The sequence below is a fragment of the Bombus pyrosoma genome, linkage group LG8, assembly GCF_014825855.1.
Source record: "Bombus pyrosoma isolate SC7728 linkage group LG8, ASM1482585v1, whole genome shotgun sequence".
NCBI lineage: Eukaryota > Metazoa > Arthropoda > Insecta > Hymenoptera > Apidae > Bombus > Bombus pyrosoma.
This window is the reverse complement of record NC_057777.1, coordinates 3,266,028-3,289,166: the sequence shown is the minus strand read 5'-3', so window position 1 is coordinate 3,289,166 and position 23,139 is coordinate 3,266,028. Positions and strand designations below refer to the sequence as shown.

The following is a 23,139-nucleotide window of genomic DNA, read 5'->3' as shown; positions in this document are numbered from 1 at the left end:
TCTTTTTCCGCCCCCTCTCCGCTCCGTGGCGACGACGAGATTTCCGCGTAAATAGGTCGGTAGCTGGCGTAATTTACGCGAGACCTGCTTATTCCTGCACGTATTATCCGATTTCAGGATTAGTCGAACCTCTTGGCGACGTTCACAGGTGGAAAAGCCAGCGAGAGGCACTCGTGAAACACGACTCGCGGTGCACTCGTCAAGAAGCTCGGCGTAATCGTTTGAAAAAGGCTGTACCGGGAGTGAACGAAAGCGTAATGACGCGGCTGGGATCATCGATGATCGATATTCGTCGCTGGAAAATTGCCACTTTGCCGGTCAATGGGTCGCGATTTTCCAGTACTTCTCTACGTGTCTATTCGCATCGATTCCCCATCGTGTTAATTTAATACGATAGCGCCAATATCTCCATTATGCTAATATCTTCTATCACATCTATGTAGGCTGTAACAGAAGGCTGTACCCCTAAAAACAGTGAAAAATGCGTGGTACAAACGTGTCTTCTGTCTGTCTTCGTTCGTTCGTGAGATGTAACGAATTTTCTGTTTTCGTTACGCGTTATCTGATTCCCTATTGTTTTTACCGAAGATGCTGGAAATGTGCAGCTTGCGTTTCGACGAAAGCCCGCAACCGTTTCGTCATGGATCCGATTACGCTTCGAATGGTTGCCGGTGTTTCCAGAATTTGTTGGAATGCTCTCGTTCTATTCTAGACCTTGGTATTTCAACATTTCCTATATCTGTTACATTTTTTTTTAATTATTATTATTTGATTTGTACTTTACAATTATATCCTATTCAATGCTATTATATTATATGCTATGTATATTCAAAATGTACAAAACACATACGTAAAACACTTGAAACAAAGCTCTTTAATTTAATTTCTGTCTCTGATAAATAACTTAGGCAACCATATTAGTAGGTGTTGATAGTAACGATAGTTTATGTTAATCGATATAAATAAAAATATAGTAATCGAAGGAGGATCTATTTCCAAGCACGTTGCAAAAATTTCTGTACCGTTTACGTAGTGTCAGCTATTTGTCAGAGACAAATAGGAAACCCTATACGGGTAATTTCGTTATCTCAGTTTCAAATCGGCAATTCGATGCGACTTCGAGTTATTATTAGGCAAAAAGTAAAGAACTAACAGCTAAGAACCAACGTCTTCGTGCAGCGTAATCTTCGGAACGTAACAAAAAATCCATCTTCCGATTCGTTCGCGTGGAACCTTCTAAAACTGATGCACAATAGTGCACATGTGTGAATATGTGACGTATGTAATACGATACGCGTAGAAATGAGCCAAACTGAACACGCAGCGGAGCGGAAGCTTCGTTCGAGCAAAAGTTTAAAACGGTAGTTTCGAAACAGAGCAATTTCTTTTTTTTAAATTCGACCAAACGACCTGGTACTCGTGGAGAAGCTACGAGTATCACCGGACACCAGACGTGTAGGAAAAAGCTTCCACGGAGAAAAAGCTAAGAGCTACTCTTTTACAACTCTTCTATCCGTGGCCGTAGCGACAAATCGAACGACGCGTTTCGTGGATCTGCGTCAGTTACACGAATTCGCAGAATTTTCTACCAATTGCCAATCTAACGTGGAGCTCGACGACGCAAAAATGATCAGAAAATCTGGCTTTTCATTCCCCTTCGTCCTCGTCGTTTTCCCTCGATATCGCGTTTCCATTAAAAACAAACGACGAAAAAAAAAAGAAACGGAAAAAAAGAGGAAAGAAAGAAATGAAAGAATTAAAAAAGGAAAATACGCGGAGCAGTCGGAACAACCCCCGTTTGGTGTCCGGGATGGAAGGACGTTGGAAAAATGAAAAATTCATGAAGCGGAGGCTTTTAAAACGCGAGACAGCCAGAACAGGCAGATGGAGGGGGAATAAAAAACAGCAAAGACGATGGCAGAGAGGAAGAAACGGAAGAAGCACTCCGGGCTTTGAAAAAATCCAAAGTTCCCTTTGCAGTGGTCCACCGGAGAAACCAACTATTTTTATCTTTGCTTCGAAAGCACTGGGTAACCAGGGCCTTTTTCTCCAGCGGCCACAGAAAACGAGCGAGAAGAAAGAAGCAAGGAGAGACGACGGGTTAACCAGCGTCGTTGCCAACGAAAATTACGTCCGACGTCGTTTCTAATTAATTTCGAAACGGTCCGCCGGGCTCGGCCGTGCCGTGCCTGCTACGTACACTACGAGTTGCTCGAGGAAGGATCAAGGTGAAGAAAGAAGAAAATCGCTCGTTGCTCCTTTCGGAAGAATATTCGGACTTGAGAACGATTACCAGAGTACACGTGAATTTCTATGCGATTTTCTGTTTTTACGAATAATCGAAGAAATTCAATCTGATTAGAAATTTGTTTTATCTGCTAAATATCAAGATAAGCGTTAAATATTTTATATGCGTAGATTTTTTTAATATTCTTCTTCTTCTTCTTCTTCCTCTTCTTCTATATTTTACGTATCGTATTTGGTCTGAGTTGGAGAGTTTGTTGAACGTTACGTATTCGATTATTGATAGATTTAGAAGCTTTAGAATTAAGAGAAGAAATTCTGTTTTGAAGTGAAGAAGGAGAGAAGAAAACAGAAAACCAAAGGGGAAACAGTTGTATCACTAGGTTACGCGAAGTCCAATGGTAAAATTTCCAGAAACGATGGAATGAAAAATTATAAACAGGAGAAGGTTCTACTTATCAAAACGTACGATTATCTTCATCCCTTAAAATGCTGCTGTTATTACAAAGAAAGATTCCAATGTTCTAAGAATCGTAGCTTTTACAAATGAAAGAGCAAGAACCAAGAGACGCTACTTATTAAAAAATAATTGAATTATCTTCGTCCCTTAGAGCGTTACTTTCATTCCAAATATTCCAAGTCCTATTTCAAATAGAAAACGAGTTCCAACGCGCTGATAAACGAAACTCTGCAAATTAAAAAAATAAGAAAGCTATCGCTTGTCAAAGATTATTCTACTTATCTTCATCCTCCTGGGCGCTATTTTTATTTCAATAAATTTTATTTCAAACATTCCAAATCCCACATATATGTAAAAAAAAGAGCAAAAAATATTTGAAAAGACACGCGAGAAAGGAAAAATGTCACAAGAACAGAGATATCGTATCCGAAAGCCAATGAATCCGAATTCTACTTCGGCCTGGAGGAAACTGTCGGCTTGTTCAGCGTGATAGGGACAAGAACACATCTGTTGGACGCGTGTAGGTTGTCGACCGTGCGAAACGGCAATTACTCTGGCCATTCCGCGGAGACAAATCTTTCGAGCCATCGAAGACGCAACGACACGTTCCCTCCAGATGGAAGCTGGGCTACACTTGTGGAAACTTATGTAGGACACCTCGTGTATACGACTCTCTTACGTTTCCAAGAAGCGTAAATCTTTCTTTGGTCACGTGGAACACGAACACACACGTGTCGTAGTCCTTTGTTTCGGATCGCAGTCGGACTTTTCTTCTTTCTGTCTCCTCTTTTCTTCCCAGCATCCATTTTCACTTGTTCAACGGTAGTCTATAGTCTACAGACGATTATATTTCACTGAGTGTGTCATTTAACCCTCCTGCGTCCTGTGACTCATTTTTGATCGTATTTTTCCATAGTTTGAAAATTTCTGAACACAGTTGGACTAATCTTTGGCTTGTAATTCTAAGTAACACGAAACATATTAAACCGTAAACAAATAAAAGACGCGTAGCACACCCCGATTTCCTGTAACCAGGCACCGTAAAACTTGGGCAATTTTTATTCAAATTAATACGACACAGCTAGCGACAAAGCGCACACGCCTCAGCGTACGAAGGATCCTTCAACTTCAAAATTCGTCAAAATCGACATTCCCCCCTTTCCCCCTCTACTCTTCGTTTTAGTCCGAGTTGCCAAATTTTGCAAGCAATTCCGCAAGCAAATGTTATATGTGTGATAATATGTGTCATAAATTCTGTAATAATTTTATAACGAGCATAAATATATCTTCGGGAGAAAGGATTCAAACGATCGAAGAGTCAACGTTTCGCTTTAGAGAAGAACAGGGGCGGTTTCACGCGTGGCCTTACGCCGTTCTCCATCCAACGATCAATGTGGCACAGTTCCAAAAACGTTAGATCGTGTGCAGTTGCGTCTTTATTGGGCAGGGAAGGTCATAAAAGCGAGACCTACTGCAAAACTGGGCTATGCACGCGTCTGATTAGTATTTCTGGTGCAGTTTCCTGTTTCCTGGCAACTTCTTCCTCTTCTTTCTACCATTTATTTTGCTGCGACACAATTTGGCGAGGAAAAGAAGGTCGCTCCACATTCCATTCAATTCTTACTTTATTTATTATTATTTCTTCTTGTTCTTATTTATTCCTATTATTATTATTTTCTTATCTTAGATTATTCTTTCCAAACACCTTCTCTCTCTCCCTTTCTCTTATCTCCATCGTAAAAGATCATCGAAATCATAGAACCTCGATTCTTTGACACTGAAAGGCGTTCAAAATTGGGCGAAAAATGAAACGCGACTCTGTTTTTTTGAATTCATTGTTATCCTTAGAAGATGCAAATTTGTCAGTGTCCTTGATTATTCAGTTAATTTATTTCGATTTATTCCAGTCTTCTCGTTTCTACTCCATCACGTTTAACCGGTTAGCTGCTGCGCCTTTGAAAAGCGTATGCCGAAAACGTATAGCGAAAAGTAAGCGACGACGAGTATACTCGTCGAACATGCAGCCTGTGTGGCTGTTATAACACAGAATTAAGTTACAGTGAAATCACTGTTTTATTTCCTTTTTCTTTTCACGCATGACGAGTATACTCGTCGTAACACAAAATATTGCCATCTCTTCGTGACGAGTATACTCGTCAAGAACAGCTAACCGGTTAAAACAACGCAAAACGAAAAAATCCACGTCCTCTTATTGCAATGAAGTATATATATGTGTGTGTATGTGTGTGTATGTATATATATGTAAGTGAGAATTTCTAAAGAAAAATTGATATAGAAAATTAGAATGTTAAAGATCCAATTTTTACATTAACATAGAGGATGTAAGATAACACGTGCAACCCACTTTGGCAGCTGATTATACACCTAAAAACAATGAACAAAGTTCACGTAAACACGTACTCTATCTTGGTTTATGCGATACAGCGAAATTTTGTAAACAGAGCAAAATCTATGGAAAATGTTGAAATACCAAGGTTCAGAATAGAACAAGCTTTTCAACAAATTCGGCAGAAGGCAGGAACATTGTTCAGGGTGTAACCGGATCCACGACAACGCGTCTGCCAGGCTTCCCTTGAAATGTTAAGCTTGTCATTTTCAGCGTCTTTCGTGGAGGCAATTGGACACGAGAAAATGAGAACGGAGCATTGCCTTTTTGTTTCTTCTCATTCCAAATTTCATATCTCGTAAACGAAGTAAACGAAGATAGACAGAACCCTACGTTTACACGAATCTTCTTCCTTGTTTTTAGCTGAACCATCGGCCTTCAAAGTGGATGACAACGCGTTACAACCTGTACAATGTTCACTCGTGCGATAAGTTGTGCAATAAGATTGTACGACAAGCCAATTCGTTGCGTATACAAATATAGAAAAAAAAATATACAAAAAGATATAATCCATTCAATTGTTGCGTGAAAATTCGATAGATTACGATGAAAAACAATCTCGATATCTAAGAGGGCTAGAAAAATGTACCGAATGTCCAGCTGGACAAATTGTAAAATACAAATTAACCCTTAGAGTGCTGAATACTCGGAGCCTATGCCATCCGTACGGACGACACGCTGCCAGCGCTGACTATCGCTGTGGACTGAATACTTTTTCGCTATACTGAACTCTGTTGATCGACTATTCAAAGCGCAAATCGTGATAAGTTATAGTAATTCTTTTGCGCGAGATTAAATGATTCAAGAGCGTTATTTTTTAGTATTAATTATTTATTATAAACATTGAAATTTACAATAAACTAGAATTTCGGTAGCAAACTAGAAAACAATAAACTAGAAAACTAAATTTAGTAAATATAACACAAGTTAATAATTCAGTTGTACATGAAAAATTTCAAAACAATCATCGATACATAATCCGACATCGCATTTCCTGTCGTTCCTTCTCTTATTTTTCACACAAACAACACATTTCCTTCTTGATAATTGTGTTGTGCCGGCACGATTATTCTACCAAATGCCCAAATTGGACAAATTGTGAATGCAAAGTATTAAATAAAAAAAAAAAGAAAAGACAGTTTCTTCGAACGCGGCATTAACATTGAAATGCATTTGTATTTATCTCAGACAAACGTAATAGTATTACTTCTGCGTAGGTGCTGGGAAAAATTGACAAACGCATATATGCGTCCTTAGTCCACAGCGATGGCTTTCGCCAGACGCATATATGCGTCCTTAGTCCACACCGATGACCTTCGCCAGACGCATATATGCGTCCATAGCACTCTAAGGGTTAAACAATAAAAAAAAAAAAATATCTAAGACGAAAAACTGTGACATGGAACCGTACGCAGGATGCGCTATATTAACAACGATCGTTGCACAATATTCTTTGTTTCTTCGTTTAAGAAATTTTTCTTACCAGAATAAAATACGCCAAATAGATTTTCGTCCTTAAATATCTAGAAATATTCTAAATATTCGGCAATACTCGAAACTTTCGTGTCTCGTCGATAGATGGAAGCATCTACATCCGATTATGTAACGTACGTCTACACATGGAAAGAACACATCAATACAGATGATAAATTGAGACGTCTTGGATATATGAAAAGAGCGTATTTCGTACGCGATTCGATGCATCGAGATTCAACTACATTTGGATGTAGAATAAAGTTACATTGAAATACAAAGAGGGATCAATTTATATCCGATATTTCTTCCATCTCGAAAAACATACGTTTAACGGACAGATCTATCGCTTCGTTTTACCATGAACTATATACATTTGTATTTTTGCCATTACCACAGTATCTTGGTTACGTAATAATTCTATTTGCGCGTTGACAGTGACGTGTCCGAGTTTCCAGACAGATTTTCTTCTTCTTATATCGGATTGGAAACTAAGTGATTGCGGATTTTATTATTAGGCGGTATTGGCAAAATCCGCAATCACTTAGTTGCCAACTTAATGTCAGCGCTTTCGTAAAAAATTTTTGATAATATTCTACGACTATGTAACGGTATCTGCGTGCTATGCTACTTTCTTTGAATTGTCATACTCGGACAGGTCGATATTTCTTAGGGTTCATTTGAATATTTCGAGTATAAAGTTAAGAATGTACTGTGACAGAGAATTCTTGCACGTCACTGTGTCCGGTTAATCTGCTAGGAGAATTAATTTAATGCGATTATTTTGCCGAAAACGTTACTCAGACTGTGAAGATAAAAATTCAAATGAATTACACGGACGAAATAAAAATTCACGCTTTGACAGTAGAAGTCTTTGATTAAATATATCGCGCTACGTTATACGTTGAACAAATTTCGTCGACCAAAGTGAAATTTAAGTTTCTTTTTAAATGAAAGTTAAATTGAAATTTCTTTTAACTTCCGACCTCTACAGTTTCCATTATAAGCGAATGGCCGAATTAATTCGATACTCCTAACCATGTCTGACTTAATTATTCTTAATATTTTACATATTTTCGAACGATCGATAACGTAACACGAAATATCTTCCTATACGTAGAGCGAGGAAAAATTCGAACTTTAAATTCGAGTATTAAAAAAAAAAAAAAAAAAAAAAATAATATGGAAAGAAAGGGAAAGCAGGAAGATAAAAAGAGAGAATATCGAAAGTATCTTTACAAATACAGCTTAGAAGATCGCGTTCCTGTTCTTTATACACCTTCGCGTGTCTTGATACTTGGCTGCTCTTAATTAACTTCCAACTTTCCAAGAATTAATAAACAGCCTGCCACAAGCCAATAACCGTAACAGCTGGTCGATCGTTCTCAACGATGTATCGAACGTTATCGTGATCAAACGCAGTTTGAGCTGAGCTACTTGTTTGCGCAGCTGTGGTTACGTACCACGAACAACAAAATCAACGTAAAATTCCGTGTTTTAGAATTTTAGAGATTAGCAAATTGCCGACAATTATTCCAGGAAAAATTAATTTCCACGAACAATTATCGTTAGCATTCGTTGCGTTTAGGCTCGCGTTCTAACGTTAGAAACGTGCAGATGGTTTTAAATCATCTAAATATCCATGAACATTGCAATTTGTAAACGTAGGAATGGAAACTATACGGCGACAAACTTACAACTTGAAAGAGAGAAGAATTTGCGAGGAAAAGCGAGTTTAAAGGTAAAGTGACGTTTGGAAAAACTTTGGTAAATCGATTGCTTAAAAAGGGCGAATTGAATCGGGACGAAAGTGAAGAAACCGTGCGAACAGTGTTCCACGAGAATCTGTGAACGGAATTCTCAGAGATCGAATGGGAGCGAAGCAAACGTGTCAAAATTCTATAATATAATAAATTTACAGTAAATTTCCCCTCGAAAATTCAGGGGACAATTCCCTTTTTTCACCGATCGAATCTGCCGCATAAATCCGACTGGATGAAAACTAGAAAAATTGAAAAAAGAAAAACGATTCTATTCGTGTCGCGATAGTTGTTCAGCGTGCGTGGGATTCCCAAACAAAGTCGAAACGCGATCAAAACTGGCGGAAAATCGAGCGGACCAGTTAAGTGAATATAAAAACGTAGAAATTCGATGCAAAAAAAAATAGGCAAGTCGAACGAACGTGTCTCGACGAAAGGCGAACAAATTGGGAAAATACCATTTACAAAAGCGACGCGCGTGGCCTCGCTGCGAACTAAATCTCCGAGCAAAAAGAAACCTAATCTAATTAACGGCCACTGAGATAAATACAGAATATCACGCGAAATGAAGGCCGGGATAGATGAAAGGCAGAGCGAGAGATCGTACGAATCGAGAAAAGAAGGATGAACAGACTCGTCGAATAGGGTATCGATTTTAGTGGCGACAGACTCACACGTGGAAAGAATTGCACACGCTTTCGGTTGCAATATTGTGCAAGTACGCCGACCGGTTAACCGGTCACGCCAAATATATCCACACCTGGTAATTGGTCTGCCACGATTGGAAACTCGGAGAAATTTGACACACATTCGCCACACTTGTTTGTACACATTTATTTTTTTTACACTCCAGTTTTCTCACATGTCCAATGTCAGCCAATACCCTCGTACTATCCATTTTATTAGCCCTTCAATTCTACTTTCAGTTAGCCCTGAAACGAACATACAACGACGACCATACACGCCATGGCTGGAAGACAACAGTCCCGCGGACAGTCCAACACCACTTTGATCTATCTTCGTTCGAGAACGTCTCTCTGATCGTCGCGAAGAATATACGCGAGGTTCGTAGAATTTTCGTTCGTTTGTTGGAAAAAGTTTGTTCGTACGCGCGTGCATACGCTCTTCTAAATGGAAATTGTCACGTTCGAAACAATCTCCATCGGATGGAAAATAGATTTTCGTCGATGTTTCTCTCGCCATGCTGAAAGCGTCTTTCGCAATACCACGCATCTATGGCGCGTTCTAGCTCTCGCTCGGTGATTTTCGGTTTCTATCTTCGATAGTTTTCGGAACGTTGTTCTTTCGTCACGTTTTTTCATCCTTCAGGCCGATACAAAAACAGTCGCTGGAAGCCATATCGGGTGAATGGCGGTTGCGGTATCGATACCGCGCTATTTTTGCAGACAAAGTTTTTCAAAGCGATCGGTCTAAACGTTGCTCTCCCAACGAAAACCTCTTTCGTCGATTAATCGTTACGATCGACGCCGCTGCAAAGCTGCTCACTGCGATCTCGCGCCGCGTCCCTCGTTCCCGTTAGAACACGCAACGACCCGAGATGTTCGTGCGGGCATACAAATTAGTTAGAAACATTTACCAAATCTCCAACTGGCAAATTGTAAAGTATAAATTAAATAAAAAAGAAAAACATAAATTAAGACATGCGCCGTGTACGGACAATACCATTTGTTCGATACTCGGAGAAGGAAATTAGTTCAACGACTCGTACAACTCAAACAGCAGCTATTCCCGAGTGCGACTGTCTTACTCGCCAAGACAAACGTACGTTGCACGAACAAACGTGCTCTGACGTTTCTCCAAGACTTCGCAATGTTCAAGTATAAATTTTCTTTTTTTATATTTTAATTTGCTTTACGATTCCAGTCCAGTAGGACATTTGATAAATTTGTCAAACTTTGTTGCTAAATAACACACGGATGGCTACCCCCAGAGGGATACCATCTTCCAGTTTATGTCCATTTTATTCCTTTGAGTTCTCAAGTTGAGAGATCGATCGTGAAACGTAACCTGCACGAACGCCGCACGCGTTTTCTTTTTTTTTTATTTTTTACTTTAACTTGTGCTTTACCATTTGTCCAGTTGGACGTTTGGTAAATTCTCCTAACTGAACATCGCACGCGTGAACATTTTTTCATCTAGTCGAACTGCAGGAAACTAGCCCTACGAAATTTTCACGTCTCGTACGAATCGATCGCCAACAAACGATGCGCCTGATGCTTCACGCGGTATATAACAGCGCGAGAAAGAAAATAAGCATTTTACAAGCGCGAGTTTTAACCACGTTTCTTTCATACCCGAGTTAATTTCAGTTAATTCTATCGATAAATTGCTAGACGCCCGCACGATACATCGAATTCTCAGCGATTCGAATATTCAAAATCGTTCGGCCACACGAGAAACGTGAATTTAGCTGATGGAGGCCTGCGCTTCCTAAATAAGGCCTGTTCACGGTTGTGCGCGTACGAGGGCGCACACCGAGCGATTTCTCACAAAGGCTCGGGTGTGGATGTGTGAATTCGCAAGGTTAAGCGTGCTTCGAGCCTCGTATCGTCCATCTGAACGAGAAAAATAGCAAGAAGAGAATCGTTCCCACAGATTAAGTCGGACGGATGCGACTGTAATTCGTGTCCCTAGTTGCGCTTCGCTATTACGAACCTAATTAATCATCGATCTCGACGTGGAATAATCGCTAGACCGCGGTTTTTTATGCATTTGCGAGAAACTCGAAGACGCGACGAAAGCATCAAATTACACGCAACGCAAGAAAACATATCGCGCAAATGTCCAAAGTAACGCGATGTAAAAAATGTGGCGAGACAAAAAGTCTTTTCGATCATATCGATAAGAGGAATAAAGCACGTTGTTAACACACGATCTCTTTATTTAGTTTATATCCGAGGCACCGTCTACGCTTCAGACTAAATTTTTAAAAATTAATAAAAACAGAAGAGGAGAACATCGACGTCCATTCATAGCAAACAAACGGTCGCCTTATGATTCCTGTAATTTACATTACGGTCCATGTACAAAGATAATTTATTTGCGTACTGAAACGCACGCGCTCCTTTCTTATAACAATCCAAGGCAAACGGTAAAGCAATAGAACAATTGCTCGTTTCGAATTAGATATTTTTATCTTTGTGCAGAGATACCAACAGGTCGAACATCCTTTCAACTAGTCAGCTGATGCGCTTCCAGTTAACGATATCTGCAGCTTTTGAAAGAGGAAAGAAAAGCTCACGTAAGATTACGGTAACTCCTATTAATTGTACCGGGTGCAATGGTCTGTAAGTTAGAAATCGACTAAAGTAAATAGCAAACGATATTCTGAGCTGTTGAAAATACGCTAGTAAAAATTGCTAAGATAAGGTGTATCTATGTATATCCGCGGCGCATGTCAGTTCCGAACGTGTATTCTCAACAGCTGCGAGTATCGTTAGCTGAAAAGCGTACCGGCGTACCTACTACCTGAAAATATCGATTCGTTGGTATTTCTGTAGGAAAACAAAGATATCCAATTTTAAATAATTAATCATCGTTTTATTATTTATCAGAAAAAAATTTGTCCATTACCCGAAGCATTATAAACGCGCGAGTGATATGACTATGACTAGAGTACTCAGGTACAACGTACCGAGTATCCGGGTACCCGACGTCGACAGGTCGGGTAGTAACAGCTCTAACCTCAACTATCTGGTGTAGCCGAGTATCTGATACATAAGTAACAGCTCTAAGGTACTAAGACCTTTGCTGGCGATTATACGAAATTCTATCTCGGCATTGATCGTGTCGAATGTTCAAAGATTCCAAAATTTCGCGATTTACGATGCACCCAGACAATCGATAACATCGTTGTATAACCGTCAAACTAACCTAAAAGAATGCAAATCTAAAGAGGACTACTTTTACCCTTCTAGAATATTAAAATTACCCTATTGCATCTATAAAACAAAACGAAAAAAGGAGAAGAAATACAAACAGTTACATGAATTCGTATTATTATATTTTAACCTAACCTAACCTAATCTGACCTAACTTAACCAACGAGGTATCACGTGGAAGAAGGATGAAACACGATAGTTTCCTAGAACCTGAAGACGATACGTATCAACGTATCTCGCCTGAAAAATCTTCGCACGCATATGAAATCGATCGACCAGAGAGAATCGCGAAATGTACAGTTAGTTTTTCCGAAGCGTATTACGGGCCATCGATTGTTCGACGAGCAAAAGCATGATTTTAGATAACGCGGAGCGATTTAATGATCGACCCAATTTCACTACGAATAACAATGCAGCATGTGAGAGGTTTCCTGTGTTCTCCTCGTGTCGCAATAATCAATAGGAACAGCCCGGCTGCATCAAGGTTAATTGTCCGTCTATTAGTCACTGTTATCCGTAAAAAAGAGCCTGCTATTCTATTAGCTTATTCAATTTTATCGCCACTCAGATAATTCTGCTGATTATCAAGCAACTATCTACAAGAAATAAAAATGTTTTACTATGAGAATTTCGAAATTTTTGTATCTTACTATCGGCGTATCTGTAATTTTATAATTTTCCTATATTGGGTATATCGCATTTATTGTATCGAATAATGTATACGTCGTGCAAATGTTATTAGCTGGAAAATGTACGAAATTGGGAATATCGAATTCCTGCTGCATATAATTGTACTTCTTTTATTTTCCTCTTGGATATTTTATATTTCAATATTTTTCTTCGTACTGTCTGCTCTTACTCTTTCAATTTTTCTAACGTTTCAGCTACTTTATTTTTAATATTTCTTAATCCATATCGTAGATTATCAATTGAACAATTTACAATATTTATTTTCATATTATTTGATACGATTACGATTGTAATTTTCTTGGCTTGGATTTTTATGCTTTCGTTACTTTCTTTAATATTCCTTGATGCAGCTATTGAGAATTACTAACTGAAGGATTTACAACGTGCAGGATGTGAGACGGAAATTAAGGGTACGAAGAATTTGAAATTTTGAAACAACACTGAAAGCTAATTATTATTATTATTGCTTGGCACCGTGCATATTACACGCAGTTGAAGTGTTTATACATATGTATTGTATGTATAACGCATGTATAATGCATAAGCTTGGAAAACATATGGACAACGTTGATCTGTTAAATGCTTAATTACATAATCTGCTACAACTGCCACGAAATAATGAAGAAAATCAATGCATAACATTGCACCGGCAGAAACGTTCGATGATGCAACTTTTACTAATTAGATTATGTCACGAAAATTGCAGGAAACCGGCGAAGCAACGAACGAAACAAATCGCTTGCTCGAAAATTTCTCAGTTTTAATAAATTAATACGAAAACACGTATAACGACTTATATAGAAAAAAAGTTCCTTTGTGTTACGCTATTTCACGTTCTTCTGTTATCGTAAAATTAAATTGGTTCCTGATATCGTATAATGTTTCGCGAGACACGCAACGTTATTCAAAACCGATGAACAACTTTAGCGATTATGAAATTTCCACTCGATCAGAAGTTTCGCTGGAAAATTCCATACGCCGCGTGTATACTCATCCCCGATCACCAAACCGATCCGCATCGTTTATTTCATCGCGAGAATACCAGACGCAGTTAATTAAAAAGACTATCATAAAAGATTTCGCCGAGAAAGAAGAATAATGTTTTAAATTTACATATTAAGAGATGGAAATTCTTTAGCCTTCTATTATTTATCGTTGGGGTTATCGCGGTGTGTGTGCGTGTGTGTGTGTGCGTGTGCGTGTGTGTGTGAATAACAAATTAGTAGCATCGATAAATAGACATAATCGTACGAAATTTCGTTTAAAAATACTCGACGACTGCAGCGCTACCGAGTTCGATAATATCGGTTACGATTTACGATATGCGATCATAAACGGTTCTGATTGCACTAAGAAATGATCGTAAATCAAAATGCTTGTTCATTCGAAGGAATTAAAAAGATGTTACTTCATTTTCAGTCACTAGATATAGCAATAAGTATTTTACTAAATGGTTTAAAAATCATGTAACGTTACATTGTGCTATAGAGCAATAAAAATAAAGTTTAGATCTAATCTTCCTCGATAAACTCTTAAGAAGACCTAATACTTCACTAAAGAATGAAAAAGATTCTAGAACGTTCTGTTACATTAAAATGTAAGTATGAAATAATAATTTAAAAATGATTAAGGAGAAAGAAGTTCTTAATTTACAGTATTTTCTATGTAGCCCGTTAATTAATGATATTGGTAATAACAAAATAGCGTATAATTTTATGACGAAACAAACTATATACTTAGATCAGTTTAATATCTCCGCATCAGTGAGCAACGTTCGCGAAAGGCGTTAATTTAAAGTGTCGATAAGTATCGCGTGAAAGATACCAGAAGCAAAGAGCCGCTGATCCATTATTTATACGCCACTGCATTTCCACGCTGATATATGGACGCTTTGCTGAATTTAAACCACGAAACCTTCACCTATGCCTGTGTAACATAATCGCGACAACACAATCGGCGTGGAGCGTCAACGATTTTTTCACTATAAGAACTACGTGTCATTGTACCGATCCAAATTGTAGTAAACACCGTGCACTTTCCATGAATTCGAATAATTTTTAATTAGAATTTCACATTTCCAATTACGAACGGTCAGTCAGTTAGGAAACGAGTATTTTTTCATCTACGAAAAAAATTTGTCAATGATAATCCATTAAATATATCTATATATATTTACAATGCGTCGTATCTATTCATTCTACCGGTATTGTGTATGTATATAACCTTTTTGGCACGTTATATAAATCCCCATTATACACTGGATAATGGATGGGACACTGCATAAATCGCATACCATATATTCTAACGAACACAATAAATCACGAAAGTATTCAAACACTTACCACAGAATGTTTTTAACAATAAATATATCAAATATGTATCGTATATATAAAAGAGATTATGCTAAAAAATGCTATATAATATTAAAAGAATATCTCGAGAAAGTTTTGAAAAAAGATTGCCAGAAAGAAAGAACTAGATTTCGTTAAAAATTTAATTAACGATATGCACGCAATTATTTATGAAAAAGGAATGACCACAAAATATGAACTACAACGTGATATTAATTAATAATACCGTACGAATATTTTTGTCTCGACGAAATGTTACCATTGTGTGAATCTCGTTTCATTATAAGTTACCAAAGAGTTTAATTAAAATATGTTTCTGTAAATTTAATATTGCGAGCCCCTGTTCATAACACACAATTACATACATTTGAATTTATTTAACAATATAAAAAATATTTCTCTCTTTATTTCCACGTTCCAACTGTCTACATGCTTTTGCCTCACACTGTACATAATATGTTTCTGGGAGTGTTGAAATACTTTCGTCAACCACTGTAAATACAATAAACTCGAAAGAAAATACCTGTCATCCAATAGACGCGTAAGATCAGTCATCTCGCGCTCGAACTTAAATTTTGACACCTCGCACAGAAGGGCGTCACGTTCTCCGATGACCTCTGAAAGTTCACGTTGCAGCCTCTCGATCTCTGCATATTGCCGGCTGATCAGTTGATTCTTCTCCTCGAGGATGCTCTCGACGTCGGGGTCCAGAAGACCGGCCGGGTCACCGACACTTCCCAGTACCGCGCTCATACCGTTTGTTTACTTTCACTGAGCCGCACCACACACGTTTTCGTCCCGTACTCGTTCGGCACTGGTACTCCGCCAACGTTTTTTACCGATTAGATAAAAAAAATCAACAACGATCACGAATGGCACGCGCGTCCACTATCAGCACGCGCCACGCGAACGAACGCCCCCGTCCCCATAACCAATACGAATATCACGCAGGATAGACGCTCTGCCCGTGAAAAAATCAACAAAGAATCATCCACGGCGCGGCACACCGTTTCAGCGCGTACTCGCCATCTTACATCTATTGCCACCTCTCGGCCGAATGCCAGTCCTGATTCACGATTGTTCCCGTGTTCCAATTCCGCCGGATCGTTTGTCCAGGGATACTTTCACACGTGCGCATGCGCGCACCGCTGGAATGGTCTCGTTCCATTCCAAGCAAGGACCAATAAGAATTTGTAGCACCTGACATCTGGTAGCGGAACCGAGAATTTGAAAATTTAAATTGACTTCAATAGAATTATTGTTGATATTTTTACTTATTTTTAAGAATGACTTTTAGGTTTAAGGAAAAGGGTATTGTTATTTGTATTTTCTCGTGTTCTGAATGGTTTAACATCGAAGAGATTTCATAGTATTTCGAAGAGAATTATTTTTATATGTATCGAAGAATCAGTTTGTTGTAATTCGTAGAGGTGACGCTTAGGGCTTTGAAGACACACTGACCGATTCTAGAAATTGAAAGTTAAGGAAAGTGGTTGTTGAACTGCGAACGTTTATGCAAATTATATTTTCATGAATAAAGGAATATAAGCCAAATAAAAGTTTCTTTTGCTTATTATATAATTCTGCACATTTTTGCGCTTAAATGTCGTAGAAATACATAAATATTCTACTAATTATTTTACTAATTATTTTTCAAATTTTCTTTCTACCATAAATATCTTTTTGTCAGAAATAAACTAGTGGAAGAGTAATTTATCCAGTAAAGAAGTTCTATTGGGTAGAAACGATAAACATAATTGATATGTTCACCGTTTGAAAGGCTTACGTGCCTTAGATTGGTACATTTTTTTTCTCAATTCTTAATTTGTCAATAAACACAATGCTTAAATTCAAATTGTATGTTCTCTATTTCATTTTCTTTCTTTTAATAATAACAATTTATCGACTATCTATTATTTATAATAATTATTTGATACAAATTTTTAGAGCGTTGTTTCTTTAAGAAAATGTTACTATTTAAAAACTTTAATATTAGCAAAAGCGTCAATTAGAAAGAATTTTCGGTTACGTTTATATATATATTTACATATCTTCTCTTGTACGATAAGACACACTGTTTACATTTTCGTAATATTACGAACTCGTATAAGGATGTCTCAAATTCAAAATTAAAATGATTATAAAATTCTGTTTTACAGATTTAAACACAATTATTGAGGATTTTCTAGAATATTGATGGCTTTTTACGCTTTTTAAATCACCAAATGTAAAGATTTAAGAAATTTGTAAACAAATTTTGTACAACTGTAAATACAATCTCACTTTGACAGCAATGTATAAGACTCATTGCTGTTACAGTTTGAATAGATGTAAAACTGAAAGAGGATTTCATGGAATTATTTGCATAAATGAATATAAAACTAATGAATTCTTTGTGTAAATCAGCAACTCTTAAAATCCAACGTATCATTTAAATAATTTGGAAAAATATGAATATGTGAAAAATCCATAATAATCATATTCAAATGTATACGATACCGTATAATATGCCAATTTATCAATCCTCAAATGTAAATTTTGTAAATTTCGTTTTAGTATTATCATCCTGCACTAACACTGCAACCAACAACTGTTCTATTTAATAGAAATACAAGTAAAACTATATATATTATAATACATTTCGAACTATTTTACATTTATGAAATAGAATTTATTAAAGGTATACAAATTTTACTAGATTTGGAAGATTAATTTTTACATTTTAGGCATTCAATGTATTTTGAAGCTATGGAATTCCTTCTAAATATAATAACTAGAAATATATAAGATTTATACTGTAAATTTTGAAAAATTGACCCAAACAAATTCCAGGTCGAATATAATATAAATATAATTAATTAGTCCAATCTATGATCCCATTATCTTTAATATTTAAAGATGATAGCTTTTAAGAACTAGAATTACAGCATCAAAAATGTAAAATTGGCTATACCACCGGAGCAAAAGCACGCGTTCTCCACATTGCAAAAATAGGTTATCTACGCTGCGTTTCACTTCGTACTTTCGTCCTGCAAGACGAGTAGTTTTCTCGTCGCTAACGTATCGTACGATAAAAACGAAAGATACGGTTGTTACATACAAATTAAGATTATTTTTCCGTTGCTCATTGTCGCGTGGGTGAAAGAACAAGAAATCAAGGTCGACGTACTGTATTGTGATAGCCAGAGATCGACAAGCGAAGAAGAAGAGGGACACGCTCTCTTGTCCTTTTAAATAACTATAATCTTTAAATGCGACACGTGAACGGTGATAAGGAGATAACAGATTTTTCGGTGTACAACCGAGGAAAAGCAACGAACAAGGCGAAAAAGGATGACAGTGTATTCGGGACAGATTCGAATTGATGCGTGTAACGTGAAACAGATTTTCTCGGGTGTGATGTTTAGGTTATCTCGTCGGATCGAGATTGGAACACGATGAGATACCATGGATATTCGCCGTGACGAACTTTTCGTTTTCACGTTCGAACTACCGTTTCATGCGCATTTTTTAATGAATTTCATAAGGCAATATTAATTAAACGTGTGGCCGCTACGATGAAAGCAGCGTGCATGACTTGAAGGTTAAGTCTTTCCAACGAAAGCGTTCTTGAACCATTGTTACAATGATTATTGTTGCTCAAATTCCTGCTTAAATACTTTTGTAAACGGAATACAAAATCCTCCGTTTGGCTTCTGTTGTGTCAATAAATAAAAAAAAATTATTTTTGCGGCACGAAGTACAGTTCGAAATTCAAATTTTATGATTTAATATAAAAGAAAAAATAACAAAAAGGAAGGATACATACGATTTAAATAATAGAGTGAAGCTATTAAGTGTAAAATTGTCGAATTAACAGAAGTAAATGAGATATAGTACATGATATTTGAACTCTGATGATCAAGACGTTACCGCATTGTTTCGTCGCTATAATTTGTACATGAAAAGAGAAGCTTGTTAAACGATAATTTATAAATTTAAGATTACTTTATTTATTATAATACGTCAACGCGTATAAAAGAGAAATATATATATGTATATTTCCGTTAAATAAGCGATCGAAGAATCGTAGATTTTATTCTTTAAAAGAATAATAGTGCTATTAATACAATGTGCAACTGTGTAATGTTTGTTTAATAATATTTTACGATGATCGTTTATATTTATTTGAAAATAATTGTACAAACATTAAAACGTTTTTTGAGGTGAAAATTCATGCTTTCTTCTATAACTTTAATTATCAATACTTTTTATTTTTCTGACAATCAGCATGAGTTTATTTTATAAACATTATGTTAATAAAATCACCATCATATTCTAGAATTAAAGCATTCATGTATTCTGTAACTAATATGATGCTCTCATAGACGTTAGAATCTTATTATGTTTACATTTAAAGCAAGGTCCTTTACAGTTAATAAGAAATCATGACAAGTAGAAAAAAAAGCTTTGAATTGTGATGTGGTATATTTTAAATACAGTATTTGTGCCATTCCTCTCATGCGCAAGACATTGGCTACAACTAATGATTTATGAGCATCCTTATGAAAATTATAGAAACTTAGGACCACTTTAGAAAAGAAACCAAAAATTGTCCCTTAGTTTGAAAGTTTGGATACCACATACTTGAAAAACCTGCTTCAATCATGACAGAAATTAACATCCAAGATTTACAGGACCTTCTTGTACACTTCTCGAAAAATACCTATAGAGCCAAGGATGCAGACAACATGGTAACTTTTTTTATTTATAAATTAACAAACTTATGAATTAATCTTTCTGCTTTATGATATCACACAATAATTTTTTTTTGTTTCTAGAGTCAAGCAATCATGCAAAGATGTCTGCTGCTCACTGATTTAGATTATACTCATTCTATCATAAACAATAACGGAGGTGATCTCAGTGCACACTATCCTAGCCATCTTATCATTTTAGAATATGAGAAGTGTAGGAATCCAAATTTGTGTGATACGCCGCCACCACTGCCACGCACATCAGAAACTATATATGAAAATATGTATGATCCTAATAAATTGAAGGAATTGATAAAAAGTGCTAGATTCGCCAGGTGTCGTTCAAGATTTCCACTGCCGGTAATATTCTATAAAGGTAGACATGTATGCAGATCGGCTACTTTGTCTGGTGGACCAGAAATTTATGGTAGATCTGGGCTAGATTATTTATTTGCTGGTAGTGAAGGAACAGTTTCTATTGAACAGCAAGTAGATGAAGCTCGCGCGAGTGACTCTGTACTTAGTGACTGGCAATTGTTTGATAAAGTTAGGCACCAAGACATCAAGCTTTTGAAAACTCTTAACGTAGGAATTATTATTGATTTTATGGTCGAGAAGAAGAAAGTCAAGTTTGGAATGAAGTAAGTAATCAATTTTTACTCCAATATTTGATGCATGCATTAATTGTGAAAATAATGCCTTTTCCCATTCTTTGATTTAACATTGTTTGCAATATTAGTAAAATAAAATTAATTACTTGAAATAGCATAAAATAAATCATAGAATAATATTCTTAATCTTAATTGTAAATTAGCTTTTTGTTATTAATAGCTAGCTTGTATATTAAAATATTTTTAAATATCGTTTGAATATAGTACAATAGATTTTCATTAATGCTCTTGTGATCAAAGAATTGCTTGGACACAAAGAGATTTAGAAATAAAAAACAAGCAGAGTTATGTAGAAATGCAGTCTTTCAGTTTTTCACAGAGTCAACAAAGTTTCATAGTAGTTAATAACACGATCAGTATTTTTTATCTTACGAATTCACTTTTAGAGAAACTTAAACAAAGCTCTTTTGTTCGATACCCAGCGTGACATCCTCAGAGAAAGTAGACAAAGAGAAGAGGTACTCTGACTTCACCCTAATTTCACTGCCATATCCTGGATGTGAATTCTTCAGGGAGTTTAGAGAAAATGACTACTTGGCCCAAGGCTTGGTATTTGATTGGTCTCAGACCCACGTAGACGCACAGATTGGTGTGCCGGAAGATTCAATTTCTACTCAGTTACGAATCAATTGGGATCAATATCAAGTCTGGGATCTAGTAAAATTAACTCAAAATTATTTAAAACTGATATTAAGATATTTGAGCGACAGTAGCAGTGGAATATTAATTCATTGTATCTCAGGTATGCTTTTTTCCTAACAAATAACGATTTTTTAATTTAATTAATAACGAATAATTACGTAACATAATCAGAATTAAACTCTGTTTATAGGATGGGATCGCACACCTTTATTTATTTCATTATTGAGGATCAGTTTGTGGGCTGATGGTGTAATTCACACATCACTGAACGCGTATCAGATTCTTTACTATACCATAGCATACGACTGGATGCTGTTTGGCCATGATTTAGAGGATCGACTAAGCAAAGGAGAGGAAATATTCTTCTTTTGCTTTTATTTTTTAAAGCACATTCATGACGAAGAGTTTAGTATTCATCTGCGTCATAGCAGATCTAGGCACTTGGTTTTACGCAACGACAGTGACTCGCAGTTAGACAACGCTATGTTCGATAACGAATCGGTAGTGACATTAAGTTCAGTTAGTTCCAACTTAAGTCTGAATAGTTGGTGTAGTTCCGTTAGTCAAAATAGCAGAGATAGCCAAGATAACAATCCACCAGCCGTGTTTCATTGTTCTTCCGCAGAAAGTCAAGACGACTATCTTAGTCATGGGTACATACACTTTCTTTCTTATCGTATTTAGTATACATTTCTCTCCAATTAATTTAATTGCTCATTTTATAGGAACGTGGTACCATGGTCAATTCATACTTCTCCAAATAAAGAAGGAATTGCTCATGGATCACGGTCACCTTTGCCACCTAATCGGACTTCTCCCGTCGCAGTTCCCGTACCTGGACGTCTTCGACAACGAAACGAATCCTCCTCGTCTGGTGGTTCATGGCAGATGATATCCGGAACCGGAAGTTTACGTGGTTCTACAACTGCTAATGCTCCAATCACAGACGGAATGGCATGTAGTTCAGTTTCGAGACATGTCGGTGAAAATTATACCGTACATACGTCCCAAGAATCAAGCACGACAATTATCGAGGACGAAGTATGTGCGTCGTTGGCACAGTAAGTACCATACAGATTTTTAATTACCATAAAGTGTTTTTTATTCAATAAGACAAATTACGATTTCTACGTTTAACGTTTCTATTCTAGATCCCGCAAAGAAAAGTTACAGTGTTTAAGAAGAATATTTTACAACGCTTATAGTCAAACTGTTGGGTTCCGAATGAAGGATAATTCCGAATCTGTTGGCATTGGTCAGTTATTAGGAAACTTTGCTGAGAGAGTTGGAATTCGTTCCGCTCAACGCACATCCTTGTGACTATAACATCATTAACTTCTCATCCCCTCTCTTCCCATCAGCGCAATTATAAGTTTACTGTTATCAATTGTTTGACTCAATTTAGAATTTTATAAGAACGCTATACAATGAAAATAAAACAATTGTACATTGTCGTTTATGCGAATAATGCGTTGTTATACAAAAAAGAAAGAATAGCGTGTAATCGCGTGACATGAATAAAAACTTGATATTTTTGTATGTATATATAATATTTATATGTATATATATGTATATATCTATATATGTATATATATATATGTAAATGCGCGCGTGTGTCTACTAGTTTTGCTTTATAATTTACTGACGATACATGTATGTGTATTTGCGACTGCCATCTGTATAAAAACGTTATTTGCACAGATGGATGGTAATTAATGTTCAAAACAAAACAAAATTATAAGAATGTTAAAACGTACAAAATAGTGCTAGCGTGGATCATTTATCCCTAACTTAATAATTAGT

The 23,139-nt window shown here is 36.6% G+C and overlaps 2 protein-coding genes across 4 annotated transcripts in view; one reads left to right on the top strand and one right to left on the bottom strand.

Annotated features, from left to right (window-relative positions):
• Positions 1 to 16,472, bottom strand: part of LOC122570102 (IQ motif and SEC7 domain-containing protein 2) — a 137,573-nt gene extending 121,101 nt beyond the window's left edge. For 2 of the 3 annotated variants that reach the window (XM_043732001.1, XM_043731999.1), the window contains exon 1: positions 15,811 to 16,472. In XM_043732001.1, coding sequence (XP_043587936.1) covers positions 15,811 to 16,040 — 230 coding nt within the window. In that variant the 5' untranslated portion in view covers positions 16,041 to 16,472. The remainder of the gene's footprint in view (positions 1 to 15,810) is intronic. The other variant, XM_043731996.1, reaches the window with a different exon arrangement.
• Positions 16,473 to 18,254: 1,782 nt separating this feature from the next.
• On the top strand, positions 18,255 to 23,092 carry LOC122570103 (myotubularin-related protein 14). Its single transcript, XM_043732003.1, has 6 exons — positions 18,255 to 20,020; positions 20,108 to 20,664; positions 21,117 to 21,436; positions 21,527 to 21,989; positions 22,062 to 22,397; positions 22,488 to 23,092. Exons 1-6 carry the CDS (start codon positions 19,934 to 19,936, stop codon positions 22,654 to 22,656), a joined length of 1,932 nt encoding a protein of 643 aa, XP_043587938.1. The 5' UTR covers positions 18,255 to 19,933; the 3' UTR covers positions 22,657 to 23,092.
• The last annotated feature ends 47 nt before the right edge of the window (positions 23,093 to 23,139 follow it).